This window comes from Salvelinus alpinus, chromosome 29, assembly GCF_045679555.1.
Source record: "Salvelinus alpinus chromosome 29, SLU_Salpinus.1, whole genome shotgun sequence".
Taxonomy (NCBI): Eukaryota; Metazoa; Chordata; class Actinopteri; order Salmoniformes; family Salmonidae; genus Salvelinus; species Salvelinus alpinus.
This window is the reverse complement of record NC_092114.1, coordinates 40,972,362-40,992,802: the sequence shown is the minus strand read 5'-3', so window position 1 is coordinate 40,992,802 and position 20,441 is coordinate 40,972,362. Positions and strand designations below refer to the sequence as shown.

The window sequence follows — 20,441 nt, the reverse complement described above, 5'->3', positions numbered from 1 at the left end:
AGCCTTCTGGCTTTTTACAAACTCTCTCTATTCAAGGCTTTGCCTCTATCATTTATTTAATATCTCAATGTTCAAAGTTTAGCCGATTCCAACAATGTATCAAATCAAATCAAATCAAATTTTATTAGTCACATACACATGGTTAGCAGATGTTAATGCGAGTGTAGCGAAATGCTTGTGCTTCTAGTTCCGACAATGCAGTAATAACCAACAAGTAATCTAACCTAACAATTCCACAACTACTACCTTACACACACACACAAGTGTAAAGGGATAAAGAATATGTACATAAAGATATATGAATGAGTGGTGGTACAGAACGGCATGGCAGATGCAGTAGATGGTATAGAGTACGGTATATACATATGAGATGAGTACTGTAGGGTATGTAAACATAAAGTGGCATAGTTTAAAGTGGCTAGTGGTACATGTATTACATAAAGATGGCAAGATGCAGTAGATGATATAGAGTACAGTATATACATATGAGATGGGTAATGTAGGGTATGTAAACATTATATTAAGTGGCATTGTTTAAAGTGGCTAGTGGTACATTTTTACATAATTTCCATCAATTCCCATTTTTAAAGTGGCTGGAGTTGAGTCAGTATGTTGGCAGCGGCCGCTAAATGTTAGTGGTGGCTGTTTAACAGTCTGATGGCCTTGAGATAGAAGCTGTTTTTCAGTCTCTCGGTCCCTGCTTTGATGCACCTGTACTGACCTCGCCTTCTGGATGATAGCGGGGTGAACAGGCAGTGGCTTGGGTGGTTGTTGTCCTTGATGATCTTTATGGCCTTCCTGTGACATCGGGTGGTGTAGGTGTCCTGGAGGGCAGGTAGTTTGCCCCTGGTGATGCGTTCTGCAGACCTCACTACCCTCTGGAGAGCCTTACGGTTGTGGGCGGAGCAGTTGCCGTACCAGGCGGTGATACAGCCCGACAGGATGCTCTCGATTGTGCATCTGTAGAAGTTTGTGAGTGCTTTTGGTGACAAGCCGAATTTCTTCAGCCTCCTGAGGTTGAAGAGGCGCTGCTGCGCCTTCTTCACAACGCTGTCTGTGTGTGTGGACCAATTCAGTTTGTCCGTGATGTGTACACCGAGGAACTTAAAACTTTCCACCTTCTCCACTACTGACCCGTCGATGTGGATAGGGGGGTGCTCCCTCTGCTGTTTCCTGAAGTCCACAATCATCTCCTTTGTTTTGTTGACGTTGAGTGTGAGGTTATTTTCCTGACACCACACTCCGAGGGCCCTCACCTCCTCCCTGTAGGCCGTCTCGTCGTTGTTGGTAATCAAGCCTACCACTGTAGTGTCATCCGCAAACTTGATGATTGAGTTGGAGGCGTGCATGGCCACGCAGTCGTGGGTGAACAGGGAGTACAGGAGAGGGCTCAGAACGCACCCTTGTGGGGCCCCAGTGTTGAGGATCAGCGGGGTGGAGATGTTGTTACCTACCCTCACCACCTGGGGGCGGCCCGTCAGGAAGTCCAGGACCCAGTTGCACAGGGCGGGGTCGAGACCCAGGGTCTCGAGCTTGATGACGAGTTTGGAGGGTACTATGGTGTTAAATGCTGAGCTGTAATCGATGAACAGCATTCTCACATGGGTATTCCTCTTGTCCAGATGGGTTAGGGCAGTGTGCAGTGTGGTTGCGATTGCGTCGTCTGTGGACCTATTGGGTCGGTAAGCAAATTGGAGTGGGTCTAGGGTGTCCGGTAGGGTGGAGGTGATATGGTCCTTGACTAGTCTCTCAAAGCACTTCATGATGACGGAAGTGAGTGCTACGGGGCGGTAGTCGTTTAGCTCAGTTACCTTAGCTTTCTTGGGAACAGGAACAATGGTGGCCCTCTTGAAGCATGTGGGAACAGCAGACTGGGATAAGGATTGATTGAATATGTCCGTAAACACACCAGCCAGCTGGTCTGCGCATGCTCTGAGGACGCGGCTGGGAATGCCGTCTGGGCCTGCAGCCTTGCGAGGGTTAACACGTTTAAATGTTTTACACACCTCGGCTGCAGTGAAGGAGAGCCCGCAGGTTTTGGTAGGGGGCCGTGTCAGTGGCACTGTATTGTCCTCAAAGCGGGCAAAAAAGTTGTTTAGCCTGTCTGGGAGCAAGACATCCTGGTCCGCGATATGGGAGCTTTTGCGATCTTTTGCTAGACGAACGGACAGTCCAATGGTATTTATAAGAGGCCTGAAGTAGAAATAGAAACACTAGAAGGGGCATTGCCAGTCATTCTATTTCTATGAGGCCCAACTCCCTTGTGGCATGTCACAAGTGTGGCTAGGCTAACCAGGGCGACATGGCAACTGGTAACAGGAAGTTTATTTTATTGTTGTCATTTAGCAGACACTCTTACAGGAGCAATTAGGGTTAAGTGCCTTGCTCAAGGGCACAGACAGCTGTTCCCCCTAGTCGACTATGGGATTCAAACCAGCAACCTTGGGTAAAAGCCCAATGCTCTTAACCGCTAAGCTGCCTGCCACACCAGTGGATGAATTTGTATGGCATTAGCGTGAAGAGAAATGCCATGAGTGTCACATTTCAGACTGTAATGGTGGCAGCAATGTGACAGTGTGTTGTCTTATTGTGCTGTACCCATCTCCCCCTAGTGGGATTGGTGCTACACTACAAGCATCTAGAGACCTTTAAATCGATTTCGACGTGTGGGTCTTTGTTTTGTGTATTCTAGGGCAGGGCTTACCTACAGTGAACTACAAAGCTTATACACAGGGCTTTGCATTGGTGTTGTATTGGATTTGGCTCAGCGTTTTTCTGAGGCAGTGCTGCTTACCTTTCAGTGATGTTGGATTCCAGTCGGGCGAACTCATCGGACACCTCTCTGACTTTGTCCAGTAGGGTCTGTGTGCTGGTCAGGGCCTTGGCTTGGCTGAGGTCTGTCCCCAGCTGGCAGAATGACTTCAGTTGACCTGCCTCCTGCTCCTGCTCCGCTCTCACCTCCTGTAGTAGTAACGTAGACACAGATGTGTTATCTGAAGGTAGCCTACCCTCCCCGAAATCCCTCTGCCTTCTTCCAATTCTCTGTTCAAAGATATCTATGGTTCTTTACTATTATTTATCATCACCATCCTCTCACCTCAATGGCCTGTAACACTGATATATACAGGTCTGCACCTCTATCCTCCTACCACCTCTCTGTTTACATTCATATCTATGGTCTGACGGACTGATATCTATGGTACGGGAACACTTTAAGGGACCACAATGGAAATTATATATTTTTTTAAGTCAATGAATTATGTATTGTGTGTATATGTATTTTTTTTTACTGTCAAATCAAATCAATCTTTACCATCCCACCCCTTTTACCTCAATGGTCTGTCTGTAGTCCTCCACACTGCGGTCAGGCTGTCCTGCGGGGCTCAGAGCTCTCAGCCTGGTCTGAGTAAAACCCTGCAAGTCTGTACTCAGTCTCTCATAGTTCTCCAGCTTGGGCAGGAGCCCCCGGAGCTCAGCCTCCCTCTCGGCCTGCTTGGCCTGTGCCGCGGCGTAGTGCCGGGTCAGGCTCTCTAATGACCCCTGGAGCCCGGAGGCCGTGGAGGCGTCAGAGCTCTGGAGCAGTTTGGAGACAGAGTCGCAGGTGGCCTCCACACTGCCCTGTCTGGATAACAGCTCCTGGCGTAGTTTCTGGAACAGAGGGGAAGTGGGTTAAAAGAAGTTCATGTAACACAACTGCAAAGTGGAAGTGTGTATTATTATTTTTAGATAATAGTCTATGTAAGTATGGTAAAAAAATATATATCTGAAACAGGATTATAGCAGCTGCAGGCTATTCCATGTTCCATTGTGGACCTGTATTTCTACTATGGTACCTGATTCTGTGTGAGGGCATCCTGGACAGCCTGTGCGGTGGGTTGGACGGGCCCAGGGGTCAGCAGTAGGCCGTCCAGCCAGGCTAGCAGGCCCTTCAGCCCCTCCTGGACACTGACCGACTGGGCTACGGACGTCTGGAGCTGCTCAGCCCGCTCCGACACGGACTCAGACAGCGAGCTGAACCTCTTCTCCAGGCCATCTGGCTCAGAGAGAGGAAGGATGAGAGAATTCCAGGGTGATTACTTTTCTCCATCACGATATAGACTCATGTGTTTAGGTGGATGGATTTAAAAGACATCAACGGAGATGGGGGTGTTTAGTAAGACAAGAAGATACACGGCATGATCTATGAGGATGTGGAGGGATGAATAAGATATAACACTATAGAAGGTTATGAACGGCAGAGCAATAGATATACAGTACCGTTCAAAAGTTTGGGGTCACTTAGAAATGTCCTTGTTTTCCATGAAAACATACATGAAATCAGTTGCAAACTGAATAGGAGATATAGTCAAGACGTTGACAAGGTTTTAAATAATGATTTTTAATTTAAAATAATAATTGTGACCTTCAAACTTTGCTTTCGTCAAAGAATCCTCCATTTGCAGCAATTACAGCCTTGCAGACCTTTGGCATTCTAGTTGTCAATTTGTTGAGGTAATCTGAAGAGATTTCACCCCATGCTTCCTGAAGCACCTCCCACAAGTTGGATTGGCTTGATGGGCACTTCTTACGTACCATACGGTCAAGCTGCTCCCACAACAGCTCAATAGGGTTGAGATCCGGTGACTGTGATGGCCACTCCATTTTAGACAGAATACCAGCTGACTGCTTCTTCCCTAAATAGTTATTGCATAGTTTGGAGCTGTGCTTTGGGTCATTGTCCTGTTGTAGGAGGAAATTGGCTCCAGTTAAGTGCCGTCCACAGGGTATGGCACGGCGTTGCAAAATGGAGTGATAGCCTTCCTTCTTCAAAATCCCTTTTACCCTTTACAAATCTCCCACTTAACCACCACCAAAGCACCCCCAGACAATCACATTGCCTCCACCATGCTTGACAGATGGCGTCAAGCACTCCTCCAGCATCTTTCTCACGAACGTTCTTCTTTGTGATCGGAACACCTCAAACTTAGATTCGTCTGTCCATAACACTTTTTACCAATCTTCCTCTGTCCGTGTTCTTTTTCCCATCTCAATCCTTTTTTCATTGGCTTTTTCTTTGCAATTCTGCCTAGAAGGCCAGCATCCCGGAGTCGCCTCTTCACTGTTGACGTTGAGACTGGTGTTTTGCGGGTACTATTTAATGAAGCTGCCAGTTGAGGACTTGTGAGGCGTCTGTTTCTCAAACTAGACACTCTAATGTACTTGTCCTCTTGCTCAGTTGTGCACTGGGGCCTCCCACTCCTCTTTCTATTCTGGTTAGAGACAGTTTGCTCTGTTCTGTGAAGGGAGTAGTACACAGTGTTGTACGAGATCTTCAGTTTCTTGGCAATTTCTCGCATGGAATAGACATCATTTCTCAGAACAAGAAATAGACTGACGAGTTTCAGAAGAAAGTTATTTGTTTTTGGTCATTTTGAGCCTGTAATCGAAACCACAAATGCTAATGCCCCAGATACTCAACTAGTCTAAAGAGGCCAGTTTAATTGCTTCTTTAAATCAGCATAACAGTTTTCAGCTGTGCTAACATAATTGCAAAAGGGTTTTCTAATGATCAATTAGCCTTTTAAAATGATAAACTTGGATTAGCTAACACAACTTGTCATTGGAACACAGGAGTGATGGTTGCTGATAATGGGACTCTATACGCTTATGTAGATATTCCATAGAAAAAGCCGTTTCCAGCTACAATAGTAATTTACAACATTAACAATGTCTACACTGTATTTGATACATTTGATGTTATTTTGATGGACCAAAAATGTGCTTTTCTTTCAAAAACAAGGACATTTCTAAGTGACCCCAAACCTTTGTACGGTGGTGTAGTTGTGAGCTTGTGTACCTGCAGTGCTGATGATCTCGGCAGCTCTGAGAGTGGGGGACTCCTGTGTGTTAGCCAGCTCTCTGCCTGCCCTCCTCACCTTCTCCAACTGGACTGACCGCTCCGCCAGCTCATCCTGCAACAGCTGACCAGAACACAGGGAGAGAGGGGGAAGAAAAAGAACAGAAAAGGGAAAAGGGAGGAGAAATGTTGAGGTGCAGGGAATAGAAAACAGAGTTCTATATACATGTGACTGAACGATAGTGTCGCCTCGTTCAGTCACATGTATATACTGTATAAAATCATTCCGCACACCCCACCTATTTCTATGCTCTCTCTCACCTGTACGGCCCGCAGTGTGTTCTGTAGTGTCTGTGTGTCGGTCTCTCCGCTGGGTCCGGCTATACTCTGGTTCTGCTCCTGGGCGCTGAGCCAGGTGTGGAGTGACACAGCCTCATCCTGGTACTGCTGGTAGCGTTCCAACAGACCCGACAGACGCCCGCCCAGATCTGACGACTGGAGAAGGAAGACGGGGGGGGGGTGTAAGCATAGATCAACAAAAGATGAACAGGACAGCAATGTTGAATATCTCTACACACAGCCTCAATTATGGTTATTGCTATAATATGAATTATTAGATATTGTAGCTATATAAAAATAATGTAAAATAATGAATAAGGCTTATATTTCATAGGGACCTTAACTGAATATAGTGAGTCTCAACACAATCCCTGCCATTTTGGATATGCTCCTAGTATGTATTGGTACACCAAGCCCAGTGGTAATGAAGACTACAATCCCCCTACTCTTTATGAGACCCACCTTGGTGTGCAGCGCGGTGTAGCGGTGGTTGGCGTCCTGTAGCTTGTCAGTGACCAGCTGCCTGGTCTCCTCCAGGGCTGGGTCAGACCCTCCTACCTTCTCCAGAGCCCCCTGGAAGGAGTCCAGCACCTTCTGACCCGAGATGGACACGAAGCGCAGGTCTGCCCTGTGGCAGATCACATCCTCCGCCAGCTGGAAGACAACAGGTTACAGGTCAGTTCGATACAGTCAAGAATGTGTTCAGTTCCAAAGTTTGAAACGGTAAACTTAGTGTCTTTAGTATCATGACTGTGTGTATACAGCTGACAGTAGGAGTGAATATTGCTACCAGCTGCCAATATAAACCCTGATCTATTGTTACAGTAAGCCTATATTCTTGCATCTTGCTCATGTAAACCATCTCTCTATGGCTATGCAATGTAGCTTTCTCTCTAACTCACACTAGTCTAGGAAAATCAAAAAACAACATGTACCTTCTTGTGCTCTTCCAGTCTCCCCTTCAGGCCCTGTGCGTCCGTCTCTCCTTCTCCCAGGGAACACAGCTCCCCCTCACTCTGTTCCAGCCAGGTCCCCAGGCCTCCCTGCTCCTGGAGGAACTTGGCCAGCTCGTCCTTAAGGGCCTCCGAGCGCCTCAGCCTCTCCTGGCAAGACCGCAGCTTCTCCTGGTGTTGGGTCTGGAGCTGGTCTAGCTGGTCCCGCAGACGCCGTTTCTCCTCGGCTGGCACGGCCGAGTCGGGCTGGTCCAGGAGGGAGCGAGCGTTCTGGGACACCTGCATCAGCTGGGCCTGCTGGGCCTGGAGCTGCTGGAGCTCTGCCTGTAGAGGGGTCAAAGATCATAATGGGTCAGAGAGAGCCAAAGGTAGGAAAAGAGATGAGGAAGCCACCTTAAGACTATTGGGATGCAAGTTGACTGTCATCCAATAACCTCTGCCAAGCACCTAAAAAGGCGGTTTTAGAGCCCTTTTCTGAAGCATTACGTTTCATAGTGCATTTAATTGTATACCACAACATGAACAAACGTTCCCTTTGTGAATAAACAGCAAGGAGAATGTCTGACCTGGAGCATGTCGCTGTGTGATTGTAGTCTTCCCTCTGGCGAGGAGGGGTGGTCAGTAACAGTCATGCCAGTTCCTCTTTTCCCAGGCTGGTTCAGGGAGGAGAGCTCCTCTAGCAGCGAGTCGATCTGACACCGCGTCTCCTGCAGCTCCTCTACTGCCTTCGCCTATAGGGGAAGAAAATAGAGGGGAAACACGATCAAACGTATATTTCTACCAATGAAAGTGCAGTCAGGGAAAGAAAGGCCCTTCACCATAATTGCCACAGAAAAGTAAAGAGCTTTTCCTCTGGGTTAATTGCCACACTGTAGCTATTTCCATAGTAATTTTTCAGTACTCAAAACAGTATCCATAAAGATACACATCTTGGACCTTGGTTCCTTATAGATGAGAATAATAAAATCCACGTGCTGTGTTCGACAGCAGCGCTGCTACTTTACGCTTACCCTCTGTGTGTTCTGTTGGACGGCGGTGCTGATGGCCGTGTCCAGCTGGGCCAGGGAGGAGTAGGCCGTGTCCGTCAGGGCACTGTACTGCTCCTTCATACGGGAGAGTGCCCCCTGGAGGTTGGCCCTGTCCTCTGGACTCAGGCTGTCACCGTGCTCCGCCAGGAACTCCTCCACCGAGCGGATGGTCTCCGCCACGCCCTCGCCTCTGGTCTGCAGGTCCTTCTGTACTTCCTGGGGGAGAGAGAGGGTCAGATATAGAGAGGTTACAGGTAGTGTGGCATAGTTCCCTGGAGCAGGCTGTACAAAATTGCATGTGAAGAGAAAGGAGAATACATGCACAGTGTTAAGGCGCTCCGACAGATTGAATGCAGTCTCGCTCCTGTAACTGTGGGTCCTCGAAGAGACCTAGCGAGGTCAAAACCTGGCTACATTAGAAGTCTGGGAGCAACTAAACAACACAGGCGTGTTATCTTCTTTCTTGAGACATGGATGTGAAAAAAACGGAGCGTTTCTCACCTTCAGCTCGCTCCGTTTCTGCTGCAGCACATTCACGTCACCCGACTCTGCTCCCGCTCTTTGATTGGCCAGCACGCTGGCAGCTCCGGCCAACCACATTGTAAGGCCTTCCAATTTTTGTGAGCACTCTGCTTTCTGCTGCTGCACCACCTGGAGAGCCACGGATGACGGTAGAAAGAGAAAAATGTAAGCAAAAAAAAAAAAGTGAGAAAAGTAATATTGGCCGTTGTGCTAATGAACAGTGGTCAGTCCACAACGTTGAATCAGACCCCTATCGTCGTTTTCCACTCAGTTGAGCAGGAGCACACAAAAAGCAGATCTTTTTGCACTTCTCTTCAACACCCATTCACACTTCCATTAAGTGCACGCTTGCCTGTTTCTAAACCCTTTGAATGTCATTTGTGCACACTTCGCCAGACGTTGAGCATGATGTGTCCAGAATTCACACAGCCAGACAGACAGATCGACAGATACAGACACAGCATCATCAACAGGTCAGTCAAGCCAAAACAACGACGATACACAAAGACAATCAAACAAACGGTGTCCTCATTTGGCCTTTGTTCCTTCCTCCCCGTGTCGTACAACAGGGGAGAAGAGGACAAAAGGAAAGCGTTCAAGCCACAGCAAGGCTTCTCTGATTTATAAAAAATAAACTCTCTAGCCTTTTCCGTGGTGGCACAAGCGTATTTCCTCCTGTGGCAATCTGGAAGAGCAAGGCAGACATGTTAATTCACACAGGTGTTATACAGGGACACATGCAGAGGAGCAAACACACATTCGGAATAGAAGCTTGTGGTGGGAGTAGTAGTACCGGTCCCTATACGATGTCTTAGCCTTCGCAGCAGCAGCGGTTGTTTGCTAATCTGATGTAAGTGATACATTTTGACATATGGGTTGGTTGTGATGGTGAGTCTGTAAATATGGGAAATAAGAATCATTTTTGAAGTTGGCATATTTGCTTTGATGGACAGGATTAATAATATGTATAAGGACTAGCCAGTTACAGAACGTGATAGAAAGGGAGAATTGAAACAATGATAGCATGACCGCAATCGTTGTATGGTAAAGTATGTTATTACTGATGATTCAATGTATTGAAAATGTATCTGTGAGTATGTTAAACATGTATTCCAGAACTCCAAATGGGACTGCGCAACATAGCCAGCGGTTTGCCAACCTCTCTCTCCCTTGCACTCTGTCTCTCTCTTTCTCTCTCCTCCTCTTCCTCTTCCTTTTCTTCACGTCTGCGCTGCCTCTCCTCCTCCCTCTCTCTCCGGGCGGCGAGGGCGTCGGTCTTGGCGTGGGCTTGGCCAGCGGCTCGGTGGAAGCCCCTCTGGAGCTGTTGTAGCTGCCCAAGGAGGTGCCTGCTCTGTTCTGGAGCCAGGTCCTGAGCCCGCTCCGAGATGAACACCTGGATGTCAAAGGCAAGCGCGTTGACGTCATTGGAGCGTGCCGAGAGAGATGACTGCAACTCCTGAGGAAGGGAGATAGAAAGGAGAGATAATGATCTGAGGACTAGCTGGAAATGAAGCAACGTGTAGGCTGAATCCGAATGAGATTGTTAATTGCACACTTGAAAGTGCACAAGAAGAGGGTAACAAGATCAAACTTGAAGTGTGGAGTGAGTGCGGTAACCTTGCATAGCTGGAGCTGTTGGGTGCGCTGAGAAGGAGTCTCGCCCTGGGTTTGCCCATCCATTCCTGTAATTTGTGCCTCAGTCTCCTTCAGCCAGAAGAGAAGATCCTCTACTCGCCCTCCAAGTGACTTCTGTTCCCCAGTCACTGCCTCCTGAGAAAGAGAAACAAACAGCACTGATTAGCAAAGGGTGCAATAGTGGATTAAACACCAAAAACACACAGATCTCATATTTCAATCCACTGTCCCATTACCTTATGTGCCTCTCTGTGTGCGCGCATCCCCTGCAGGATGTTTTCTGAAACCCCTCTGGCGGCTTCGTAACCTCGAGCTAAGCTTCGCCCATCCTTTTCCAAGGCCAATAGTAGCTGAGGTGGTACTTCCTGTGGGCGGGGCTCCAGCAGCTGCCCAGCAGCATCCACTTCCTTTTTGACCTGGGATTCTAAATCCCAAAGTTCTAGATCCAAGGTCTGAGATAAAAGGTTGGTCAATTTTGAAACCTAAGATTTCTATTGTGATAACATCATACATTTGCAGGTACTACATCTCTTACCTCTGTCTGTTTGATGATGTCATCAAGGGCAATGAGGCTGCGACCAATCGACTGTTGCTGCTGCTGCTTGAGGCGAACCTCGATGTGTCTCACCATAGAGAGCAGAGCCACAATTTGCTGGTCATGTTCCAGGAATTCCTGGCGGAGCAACGAGGACTGATGGAAAGGGAATGTCAGATAAGCATCAGTCTGAATGGCAATTTTCCAATAAAAAAATGGACATTTGACAGCTTATTACTGGGTTACACAATACAGATAATGTATGATCAAGTAGAGACAATTTGCTTTTCACCTACTAAATGCATCAGTTGCTTACCTTTCCCGTCTTAGCTGGGCTCTTCTCTTTCCTTATCTCCAATTCTTGGATTTCTCCATCCTCCTCCTCCTCCCAGCTCTCTGTTGTATCAGACTCAACAATCTCATTTGCATCAGACTGTGGGGTCTCGTCAGACCAGGACTGTCCTGATTCTGTGGACTCCTCAAGGTACTGTTCCTCTTTACACTCAGTTTCAGTGGGACTGTCAAGTTTCTGCTCCTGCTGTTGTTCTTGCTGTTTCGTTTTCTTCTTCTTCTCTTTGCCAGTAGTTTTAGCTGGCTGGGTAGCAGGTGCCAAAAATGCCTCCTCAGGTGTACTAATTCTTAGTTGTTCAATGTCCTTGCCAGGAAGATCAGTTTGTTTGCTCGGAGACCGGTCCTCCTCAGTATCTTTCACCAGATGTGCATCAGTTTCCTCTGTGGTCTTAGCAGTCTGGGTACCTGGAGCCACAGAGGCCTTGACCAGGTGGGCGCCTGACATGGATACAAGGGCTTCAGGAGAGGCATCCACAACGTCAATAACACGATGGGTGTCTGGGTGGACATCCTTCTCAGGTGTACCAATCCTAAATTGTTCAATTTCCTTGCCATGTGGGTCAATTTCTCTCCTCAAAGAAATATCCTCCTTAGTTTTCTCCTCAAGGTGTGCATTGATTTGGTACGGTGCAGTGGTGTGGGTTGATCTTTGTTGATTGGTGTCAACTCCACTAAGACTCTTGGTAGAGGCAGCCATTTTGTTCAGCTCCTCACCACTTGCCACCGTTGTAACATCACCGTCTGACTTATTGTCTTGCTGCTTCTCAATCTTCTGCTCCTCCCCAGAGACTGAGCTTTCTAGATCAGCCGGGGTGGATTTCACTTCAGAATCTGCTCTATTGTGGATGGATGGCTTCTCCTCTGTCGCAGGTTCAACTTTTTCTACCACTTTATGCATCTTAGATTTTTTGTTCTTCTTATTTTTCTTTCCCGGCATCATCTCTTTAAGCTGGTCTGTTTGAGATGGTATAACCTTCTCCTCTTTATCTCCTTTAGCTTGGTCTGGTATAACTTTTTCTCCTTCTCCAGCCTGGTATGGCAGAGCTTTCTCCTCTTTCTCTCCTTCTCTAGCCTGGTCTGGTAGAACTTTCTCCTCTTTCTCTCCTCTAGCCTGGTCTGGTAGAACATTCTCCTCTTTCTCTCCTCTAGCCTGGTCTGGTAGAACTTTCTCCTCTTTCTCTCCTCTAGCCTGGTCTGGTAGAACTTTCTCCTCTTTCTCTCCTCTAGCCTGGTCTGGTAGAACTTTCTCCTCTTTCTCTCCTCTAGCCTGGCCTGGTAGAACTTTCTCCTCTTTCTCTCCTTTAGCCTGGTCTGGTAGAACTTTCTCCTCTTTCTCTCCTTCTCTAGCCTGGTCTGGTAGAACTTTCTCCTCTTTCTCTCCTTCTCTAGCCTGGTCTGGTAGAACTTTCACCTCTTTCTCTCCTTCTCTAGCCTGGTCTGGTAGAACTTTCTCCTCTTTCTCTCCTCTAGCCTGGTCTGGTAGAACTTTCTCCTCTTTCTCTCCTCTAGCCTGGTCTGGTAGAACTTTCTCCTCTTTCTCTCCTTCTTTAGCCTGGTCTGGTAGAACTTTCTCCTCTTTCTCTCCTTCTCTAGCCTGGTATGGCAGAGCTTTCTCCTCTTTCTCTCCTTCTCTAGCCTGGTCTGGTAGAACTTTCTCCTCTTTCTCTCCTCTAGCCTGGTCTGGTAGAACTTTCTCCTCTTTCTCTCCTCTAGCCTGGTCTGGTAGAACTTTCTCCTCTTTCTCTCCTCCTCTAGCCTGGTATGGCAGAGCTTTCTCTCCTCCTCTAGCCTGGTCTGGTAGAACTTTCTCCTCTTTCTCTCCTCTAGCCTGGTCTGGTAGAACTTTCTCCTCTTTCTCTCCTCCTCTAGCCTGGTATGGCAGAGCTTTCTCTCCTCCTCTAGCCTGGTATGGCAGAGCTTTCTCTCCTCCTCTAGCCTGGTATGGCAGAGCTTTCTCTCCTCCTCTAGCCTGGTATGGCAGAGCTTTCTCTCCTTCTTTAGCCTGGTCTAGTAAAACTTTCTCAACTTTCCTTCCTCCTTTAACCTCGTATGGCAGAGCTTTTTCCACTTCCTCTGCTGCTACAGGAATCATAGAATGGCCAGGCAGAACTTTCTCTCTTTCTCCTTTCTTCTTGTCAATTCCTTTACTCTTTTCTGGTGAAACCTCAGGACTCCCCACAGTCTTAACTTCCTCTACAGATGTCACCAAACTCTCCTTCTTCCCCACTCCCTGACGCAGTGCCTCTAGCTCATCTGCAGCTTGCTTCTCACTAACACCTCGCCCAAACACCTTCCTCAGGATACTCTCTTTCGCCTTCCGTAAAAGGGCCTCTTTGTCATTTACTGCCTGGTGGGTTTTCAGAGTGAATTCCACCTCTTTTCTATCCTTATGCCCCTGTTGTCCAGTCTGTTGAGAAACCGTCTTCTCCCCATCTGAATCACTCTTTCCCACAATCTGCTCGCCTTCCCGCTTTTGCTCATCCTTAGAAACTCTATTATGAATGGATACTCTATCATGGATGGACGATCGCTCATCTGCCACAGATTCAACCTTTTCTGCTACTATGGGTATCTTAGACTTTTTGTCCAAGCTATCGAGAACACCCTTCGTTACTGTCACTTCAGAATCTGCTTTATCATGGATGGATGGTATCTCCTCTGTCACAGGTTCAACCTTCTCTGATGCCATAGGTATCTTAGACGTTTTGTTCTTCTCCACCCGTCTTTGGTCCTTGAAGACCTTATACTCTTCTGTACCATCGCTCTCTACCTCAAGAGCATCTTCTATGGCTCCTAGCGGAACAGTAGAACCTTCCCTTACTTTGCCAATATCTTCTGGATCTCCAAACCTCTCAACAGAATGTGCCTTGGCACTTCCAAGTGCAGATTGAACATCTTGCACAAGGGACTCCTCTTTCTCCTGTGGGGTAACATAACCCCTGGTGGACTCAATACCCTTATCCTTACCCTCTGACTCAATGTCAACCTCCCCTTTTCCTCTCTTCTTATTCTTCCTCTTCTTTTTGCTCTTTCCTTCGGCCTCCTTGGAAGGGGGTGATGCATGTCCAAGATCATCACGCTCTGTGACCTCAATCTTTGTGTCCCTCTCAACCTCCACTCTACCTTGCTCCACCACGCTCTCAATACTGTCTTCTGCCACATTTGTCTTCCCTTCATCTCTCTCAACTAGTGTAGAAATGTCTATGCTGCCCTGTTGATCCCTACCTTCTCTGCCAATGGCCCCTGTCGAGTCCATCCGTGGTTCTTTGCCCATAGCAGACTGCCCCTGCTGTGTGACTGAACTACTGTCACCCACAGGTCTAGACCCCTTTTTGTTTTCATTTTCTGGTGGTCGAACAGTAACATCTTGCGGAGTCTCCATCTCCTGAAGGGCCTGCTGAACCCTTTTCTTCGCATTGATTGCAAACTGAGCCAACAAATTGATTGACTGGTCCGACTCAATTTCCAATGACTTCCCGGCTATTGAGACCTGTTCATCTTCCATTTCTTCTTCAATGTGTACAGAGCCATGGTGTTGCAGATCTTCTGACTGCCTGAACGTTCCGGCTTCTAGAGTCTTTACAATGTCCTCTGTGATCATTAAAGGGTTATAACCCTTTTCTGACTCTTCTGGATGTGTGGATGGAGAAATAACTTCAGAACTTTCAATAATTATTTTGGTTTGGCTGTCTGGACTGGATATTGATAATGTGACTGCAGGACTATAGGTCCCATTTGAAGAGGCAATGGGTGTTGAACTATCCTCATCGTCACATTCTACTTCCATGGAGCCCAAGTTGCCCTGGAGTTCTGCAGCCATTTCTCTGGATATAAGCCCATCTTTGACAGCTTTTTTCAGGCTAGAGACTCTCTGCCCTGTGGAAGGGTCAAACAAGCCCCCTTTCAGAACCTGGTTGGTGGCAATGAGCCTGGCCATATGTTCTCCCACCAGCCCTTTCTTAGAGGCTTTAGGCAGAGGGAGCCTAGCTCCATTGGAAATATCAATAATCCCTCCAGTGTCTGCCTGGCTTTGCAACATTCTGAGTGCTGGGACCGGATCAACTTGTTGAGATGCAATTGCTTCAGCTAAATTCAGGATTTCACCTGTTTGCTTATCCTGGATTCCCTTGAAATGCTTCACTTCCAAGAAGCGCTTTCCGCTCTTAATGTCAATCTTGCCTTGGTTTACAAGGTCTGAGTACGGCACAATTTGGGCACTTTGTGGATCCAACAAACCTTGTGTTACACCTGGAGAAACCATTGCTTTCTTGGCAGTGCTCTCATCGAGCAGACCATCGGAGACAGCCTCTGTCAATGTAAGTCTACACTTTAAATCAGGGTCCAAAATGGCACCTGTGGACGCCTGGAGGAGGGCAGCATCTGGGTTTGAAGAGAGGGCGACTTCCCCCTGACATGCTCTCTCTAACTCCCCCAGTTCTGGGGCTATGGCACGGTCTACCAAACCTCGCTGCAAAGCATCAGCAACTGACAGTCTAACTCCAGAGTTGTGATGCACGATGCCACCCTCTGCCACTTGCTGGGACAAGGCTTGATAGACTTCCTCCTGCCCAAGCAAACCTCTTTCAAGGGCTTGCTTTAGGGAAACAGGTGACTTCGTTTTGGGATCGACAACCCCATCCATTTGCAGCTGCAACGTTGCTTTGGTTAGCGCTGAATCTGGGTCTGAGTATTTTCCACGGTATGACTTCTCCAACGCAACTAGCTTCTCTCGTTGGTCCTCCTCTATCAGCCCAAGGTTGGCTGCCAGGGTAACAGACACTTTCTTATCCCTCCGCAGGTCAACCACTCCCCCTGAGACCACCTGGGCCTCCAGAAGCCGAGCAGCTGTGTTGGAGTCTATCAGGCCTGCCCGAGCAGCATCCTTCAGGGTACAAATCTTCCCCTTCTCTACATCCACTACCCCTGCCAGGGTCTTCTCTGATTTCAGCACACTCCACATCAGGTCTTCGTCAAGCAGACCCTCCTGCATCACATCCTCCATGCTCAGAGATTCGCATGCACTGACATCCAGGAAACCGCCGAAAAGTCCTGCCTTGGCCATCAGCTTGACTGCAGTGTGTCCAGGGAGGACCCCCTGAGCCACGGCTTCATCTGGGAGAAGCCGCTGCCCTCCTTCCATCAGTAGACCCCCTTGGTGAAGCTCTGAGGTCAACCTTTCCAGCTCAACATCCTCCTCACTCTTCACTGCTGCTGCCTCTAAACTCATAACCTGGGGTGGGGTCTTCACTGTGACCCTCTGAGCATCCTTCATAGTATGTTTAACTCCAACACTCACAGGCATGCTCTCATTTTCATTAGTCTCTGATGGTGGAATAGGGTTGGCATCAGATTGGGTTGGCATCAGAGTCTCTGCCTCGGTCTTAAATGGTGTTGAGTACATTTCTGAGGCTTCAACAAGTGTACCGTCAATGTCTTCCATGAGTGAGTCCTTATCCTTTGTCTTTTTGTGACTTCTATCTCTTGCTCCCTCTGATTCAATCTCTACCAGCCCCTCTTCATACGAGTCTGTAATTAATTGCTTTTCTGGTAGTCCAGCTGAGGGCCGGACACTTTCAAAAATAACAATTTCATCCTTTTCACTTTTTACTTCTCCGTGTACACCTCCATCTACCTCCTCACTTATTCTCATGGTTGAGTCAAGGTCTACCTGTCCCATCTCCTTAATTCCAGTTTGCTTAGCCTGCAATATCATGTCTGGTGTACCATCCCATCCTTGACTATCAGCTTCTTCTACCATCTTTCTGGAGGAAATATATTTTTCAGACAAGCTGAATGTTTTCTTTTCCTGGACCTCTCCAATTTCCCTTGTCTGCTGATTATCTGCCAAACTTACAATTGGCACTACTTCCATAAACTCCTGTCTTTCTGAAGTCAAACTCAACCCTGACACAACCACTCCAGGAATAGGATCCACATTGATCAGACCAGTAGCAGCCTTGACAAGTTCCACCAGCTCAGGCTCGAGCAACACTAAGCGCTGGCCAGAATGGGCATCTATATAACTGTGGGTCATTAAATGGAAAAGCAAGCGGTGATGTGCCTGCTCCTCAGGGGCCATCTCCTCAAGAAATGAGGGGACACATGTGTGCTCTGGGGAAGAGGCAGGTGGTGAGGAGGGAGGGGATGACCCAGTGGAGCCCCAGCTTAAGCGATTTAGTTTTGGGGAGCCTGACTGGTTCATGTTGTGTAGCACATCTGGGATCTGAATCTCTTTCAAAATCTCAGCCACTTTGGGTTCAAGGACCTCCTTAGCCTGATTCAGGGACACAACCTTGGGGGTTTCAGGAAGGTACAGGGCACCTATCGTGTGGCGTTGTCTCAGGATGTTCAGAGCCAGCTCTCCCGAGATGACCCCTTGTTGTAGAGCCTCTGCAATGGGCAGCAGCTCCCCTGACTCAGGCCAGAGCATCCCCATAAAAGCCCAGAGGGACTCGAGCACCAGCAGGGCCAGACGAGGTGAGAGCAGGTCCCTCTGGATTGCTTCCTCCAACCCTAGGCGCTCCCCACTTACAGGGTCTAGTATCCCACCACTCTGCAGCTGGCGGGTCAGCATGGCACAGGCCAGGTCCTGGTCCATCAGATTGTGACGCACAGCCTCATCCACAGTCAGGCGGCGTCCCGTACGGGGGTCAGCGATCCCACCTGCAAATAGCTGGGCCTCCAGCAATCTCACCGTAACTTGCCTGTCAATCAGATTCTCTTGGACAGCACGGAAGATCCCAACCTTCCTGCCGGAAGCGAGGCAGACGGTGCCTCCTGGCTGCTGTTTGACTGGCAGCAAATGCAAGCCGGTGTCATCGCTGAGGACGCAGCGCTGCTGCAATTCAGACAGATTCAGCTTTTCAGCTGTGTTAGGGTCAACGAGCTCCCGCCGATTGACCCGTGACCTGAGCTTGGTGTAGACCCTTGGGGTCAGCAGGCCCATCTCTCCAGCACTATCCAAGGTCAGTCTTCTTCCTCCCAACTCCCTCAGGCCTCCTGTGTTCATCTGCAGCTCCAGGATACGCAGCCCCAACTCCTCTCTGATAAGGCCCTCCTCCATGGCTGCAGCCACTGGGAGGAGCTGGCCCTCCAGTTGTTCTGTCTGGTCGACAAGATGCAAGGCACTCTCCAGCTCTGCTAGGGATTGGCTGATGATACTATCAATCAGGCCACAGTTGAAGCCCTCTTCCAGTGATAGGCTCACAGGGGAGACAGGATGAAATAACCCACCCATGGTGAGCTGGGCCTCCAATAAGACATGGCAGGTGTCCTGATCAATGAGGCCACGCTGAGCAGCTTGGAAGACTGGGATAGTTTCCATGGTGCCCAGGTCAATAACTCCGCCAATGGCAGCTTGGCTCTGTGAAGAGAAACAAAGTAAGTGAATATTTGAACTTCCTTCTACTCACACGCTCAACAGTCTGATGAGTACTTTGTTGAGGAATCCATAGCCCGTAAGTATCCAGCAAGAAAAAAATAACCCTTCACCAAAGAGTCATAATATTAGTTTTGACATAATTACGGTGAGGAAAGCATATTTCAATAGATACAATACGATATAGTATTAATACAGTTATCTTCTTTTTCTACCCCTTTTTCTCTCTAATTTCGTGATATCCAATTGGTAGTTAGTCTTGTCCCATTGCTGCAACTCCCCTACGGACTCGGGAGAGGCGAAGGTCAGGAGCCATGTGTCCTGCGAAACACGACCCCGCCAAGCCGCACTGCTTCTTGACACACTGCTCGCTTAACCCGGAAGCCAGCCCGCACCAATGTACAGCTGACGACCGAAGTCGGCGTGCATGCGCCAGGCCGCCACAAGGAGTCGCTAGAGTGCGATGGGACAATGACATTCTGAGGGGCCAAACCCTCCCCTAACCCGGACGACGCTGGGCCAAATGTGCGGAGCCTCATAGGTCTCCCGGTCGAGGCTGGCTGCGACACAGCCTGGGATCGAACCCGGGTCTGTAGTGACGCCTTTAGCACTGCGATGCAGTGTCTTAGGCCGCTGCGCCGCTCGGGAGTCAATCTTTTGCACCCACATTATTTCTCTTTCGGCATGGCACAAGAACACTTACCTCTGTTCTACAAAGCACTAAGCACGGCTACATAGAGAACAGAAATGCAGAGAACCAATATACCAGGAAACCTCCACAAGGGAGGTAAAAACAAACAGCAAAGGAAGGAGAGAAAGACCGATCAAAGAGAAGATAAAGCTAGAAAAGGCAGGTCAGATTGGAAGCAACGGTAAGAGAAAGCGAGCACTACTTACCGTACGGGGCTGGCCCGCGATGCACAAACACTAACAGGCCGAGGGCTCGGCAGATTGAAGAGCGACAGATGAGAAGCTTGGCGTTAGGATTCTGCATGCTATCTACCTGAGGCACTGCCTGGATGGCCCTGACTCACCTGACTGACACTCCATTTCAATAGACTCACTATACTATAAACTCCATAGGCTTTGGACCATTCACTAGCTATGGCTGAGAGGCACAATTTACTTTGGACTACGGTTCATTGGCACATTATAAATGGAGTTTCTCAAATCTGACTTACATTGAACCCACAATGGACTGATTCTTTGCTCACTGGCTAAGTGGCAGAATACATAGAATAGCTCAACTTAAACACAGGTAACAGGATTCTGCCTCATACTGACTTGGCCTAACTACAGCCCCTCTTATCCTTTGCTCAGAGCTGGATGTCCTTGATTCTCTTCTGGCAGCTGTTAGTGATTTTGAAGCAAAATGCTGATTATTTCACACATATTAATGCATTAGACGGCACAAACATATACACACACACGCTCACAGACACACTGTGATCTGGACACATCATGCTCAAACGGTGACGTGGGGGTTTGCGTAGCTGGCCTCTGGTGCTCACACACTAAGCCGACACTGGCAGTTAGACATTCTTCTCTGACAAGTGCTTTGATGCAACGTGTGTACATTGTGTATAGAACTACCCAGAAAATCACACACACCATTCATAGAAAACACACTCGCGGGTGGGAATTTACACGCACACACACCAACACACTCTCATACATTATATATATATCACTGATACACTCGCATACCATCACATTTGGACTGATGTATATGGGGGGGGGAGACATGACAGCGTGGTTGGATTTCGACTATGTGAACGAGTATGCGCGCACGTTTACGAAGAGTAATGGGCTTTTGTAGGTTCATGGATGAAACACAAGGTCGTGTCCGGAACGTAGTGCGGGG

The 20,441-nt window shown here is 48.3% G+C and overlaps 1 protein-coding gene across 20 annotated transcripts in view; it reads right to left on the bottom strand.

Moving 5' to 3' along the window:
* LOC139559012 (microtubule-actin cross-linking factor 1-like) overlaps positions 1-20,441 on the bottom strand; it is a 259,756-nt gene that overhangs the window by 78,666 nt on the left and 160,649 nt on the right. For 18 of the 20 annotated variants that reach the window (XM_071374618.1, XM_071374625.1, XM_071374623.1 and 15 more), the window contains 15 exons: positions 11,165-18,562; positions 10,849-11,004; positions 10,550-10,765; positions 10,296-10,448; positions 9,838-10,134; positions 8,658-8,807; positions 8,139-8,372; positions 7,695-7,859; positions 7,111-7,452; positions 6,638-6,829; positions 6,158-6,331; positions 5,837-5,960; positions 3,834-4,033; positions 3,331-3,648; positions 2,795-2,961 (listed from right to left, as the gene is read on the bottom strand). In XM_071374618.1, the coding sequence (XP_071230719.1) occupies positions 2,795-2,961; positions 3,331-3,648; positions 3,834-4,033; positions 5,837-5,960; positions 6,158-6,331; positions 6,638-6,829; positions 7,111-7,452; positions 7,695-7,859; positions 8,139-8,372; positions 8,658-8,807; positions 9,838-10,134; positions 10,296-10,448; positions 10,550-10,765; positions 10,849-11,004; positions 11,165-18,562 (10,286 nt within the window). The remainder of the gene's footprint in view (positions 1-2,794; positions 2,962-3,330; positions 3,649-3,833; positions 4,034-5,836; positions 5,961-6,157; positions 6,332-6,637; positions 6,830-7,110; positions 7,453-7,694; positions 7,860-8,138; positions 8,373-8,657; positions 8,808-9,837; positions 10,135-10,295; positions 10,449-10,549; positions 10,766-10,848; positions 11,005-11,164; positions 18,563-20,441) is intronic. The other 2 variants (XM_071374607.1, XM_071374622.1) reach the window with 2 other exon arrangements.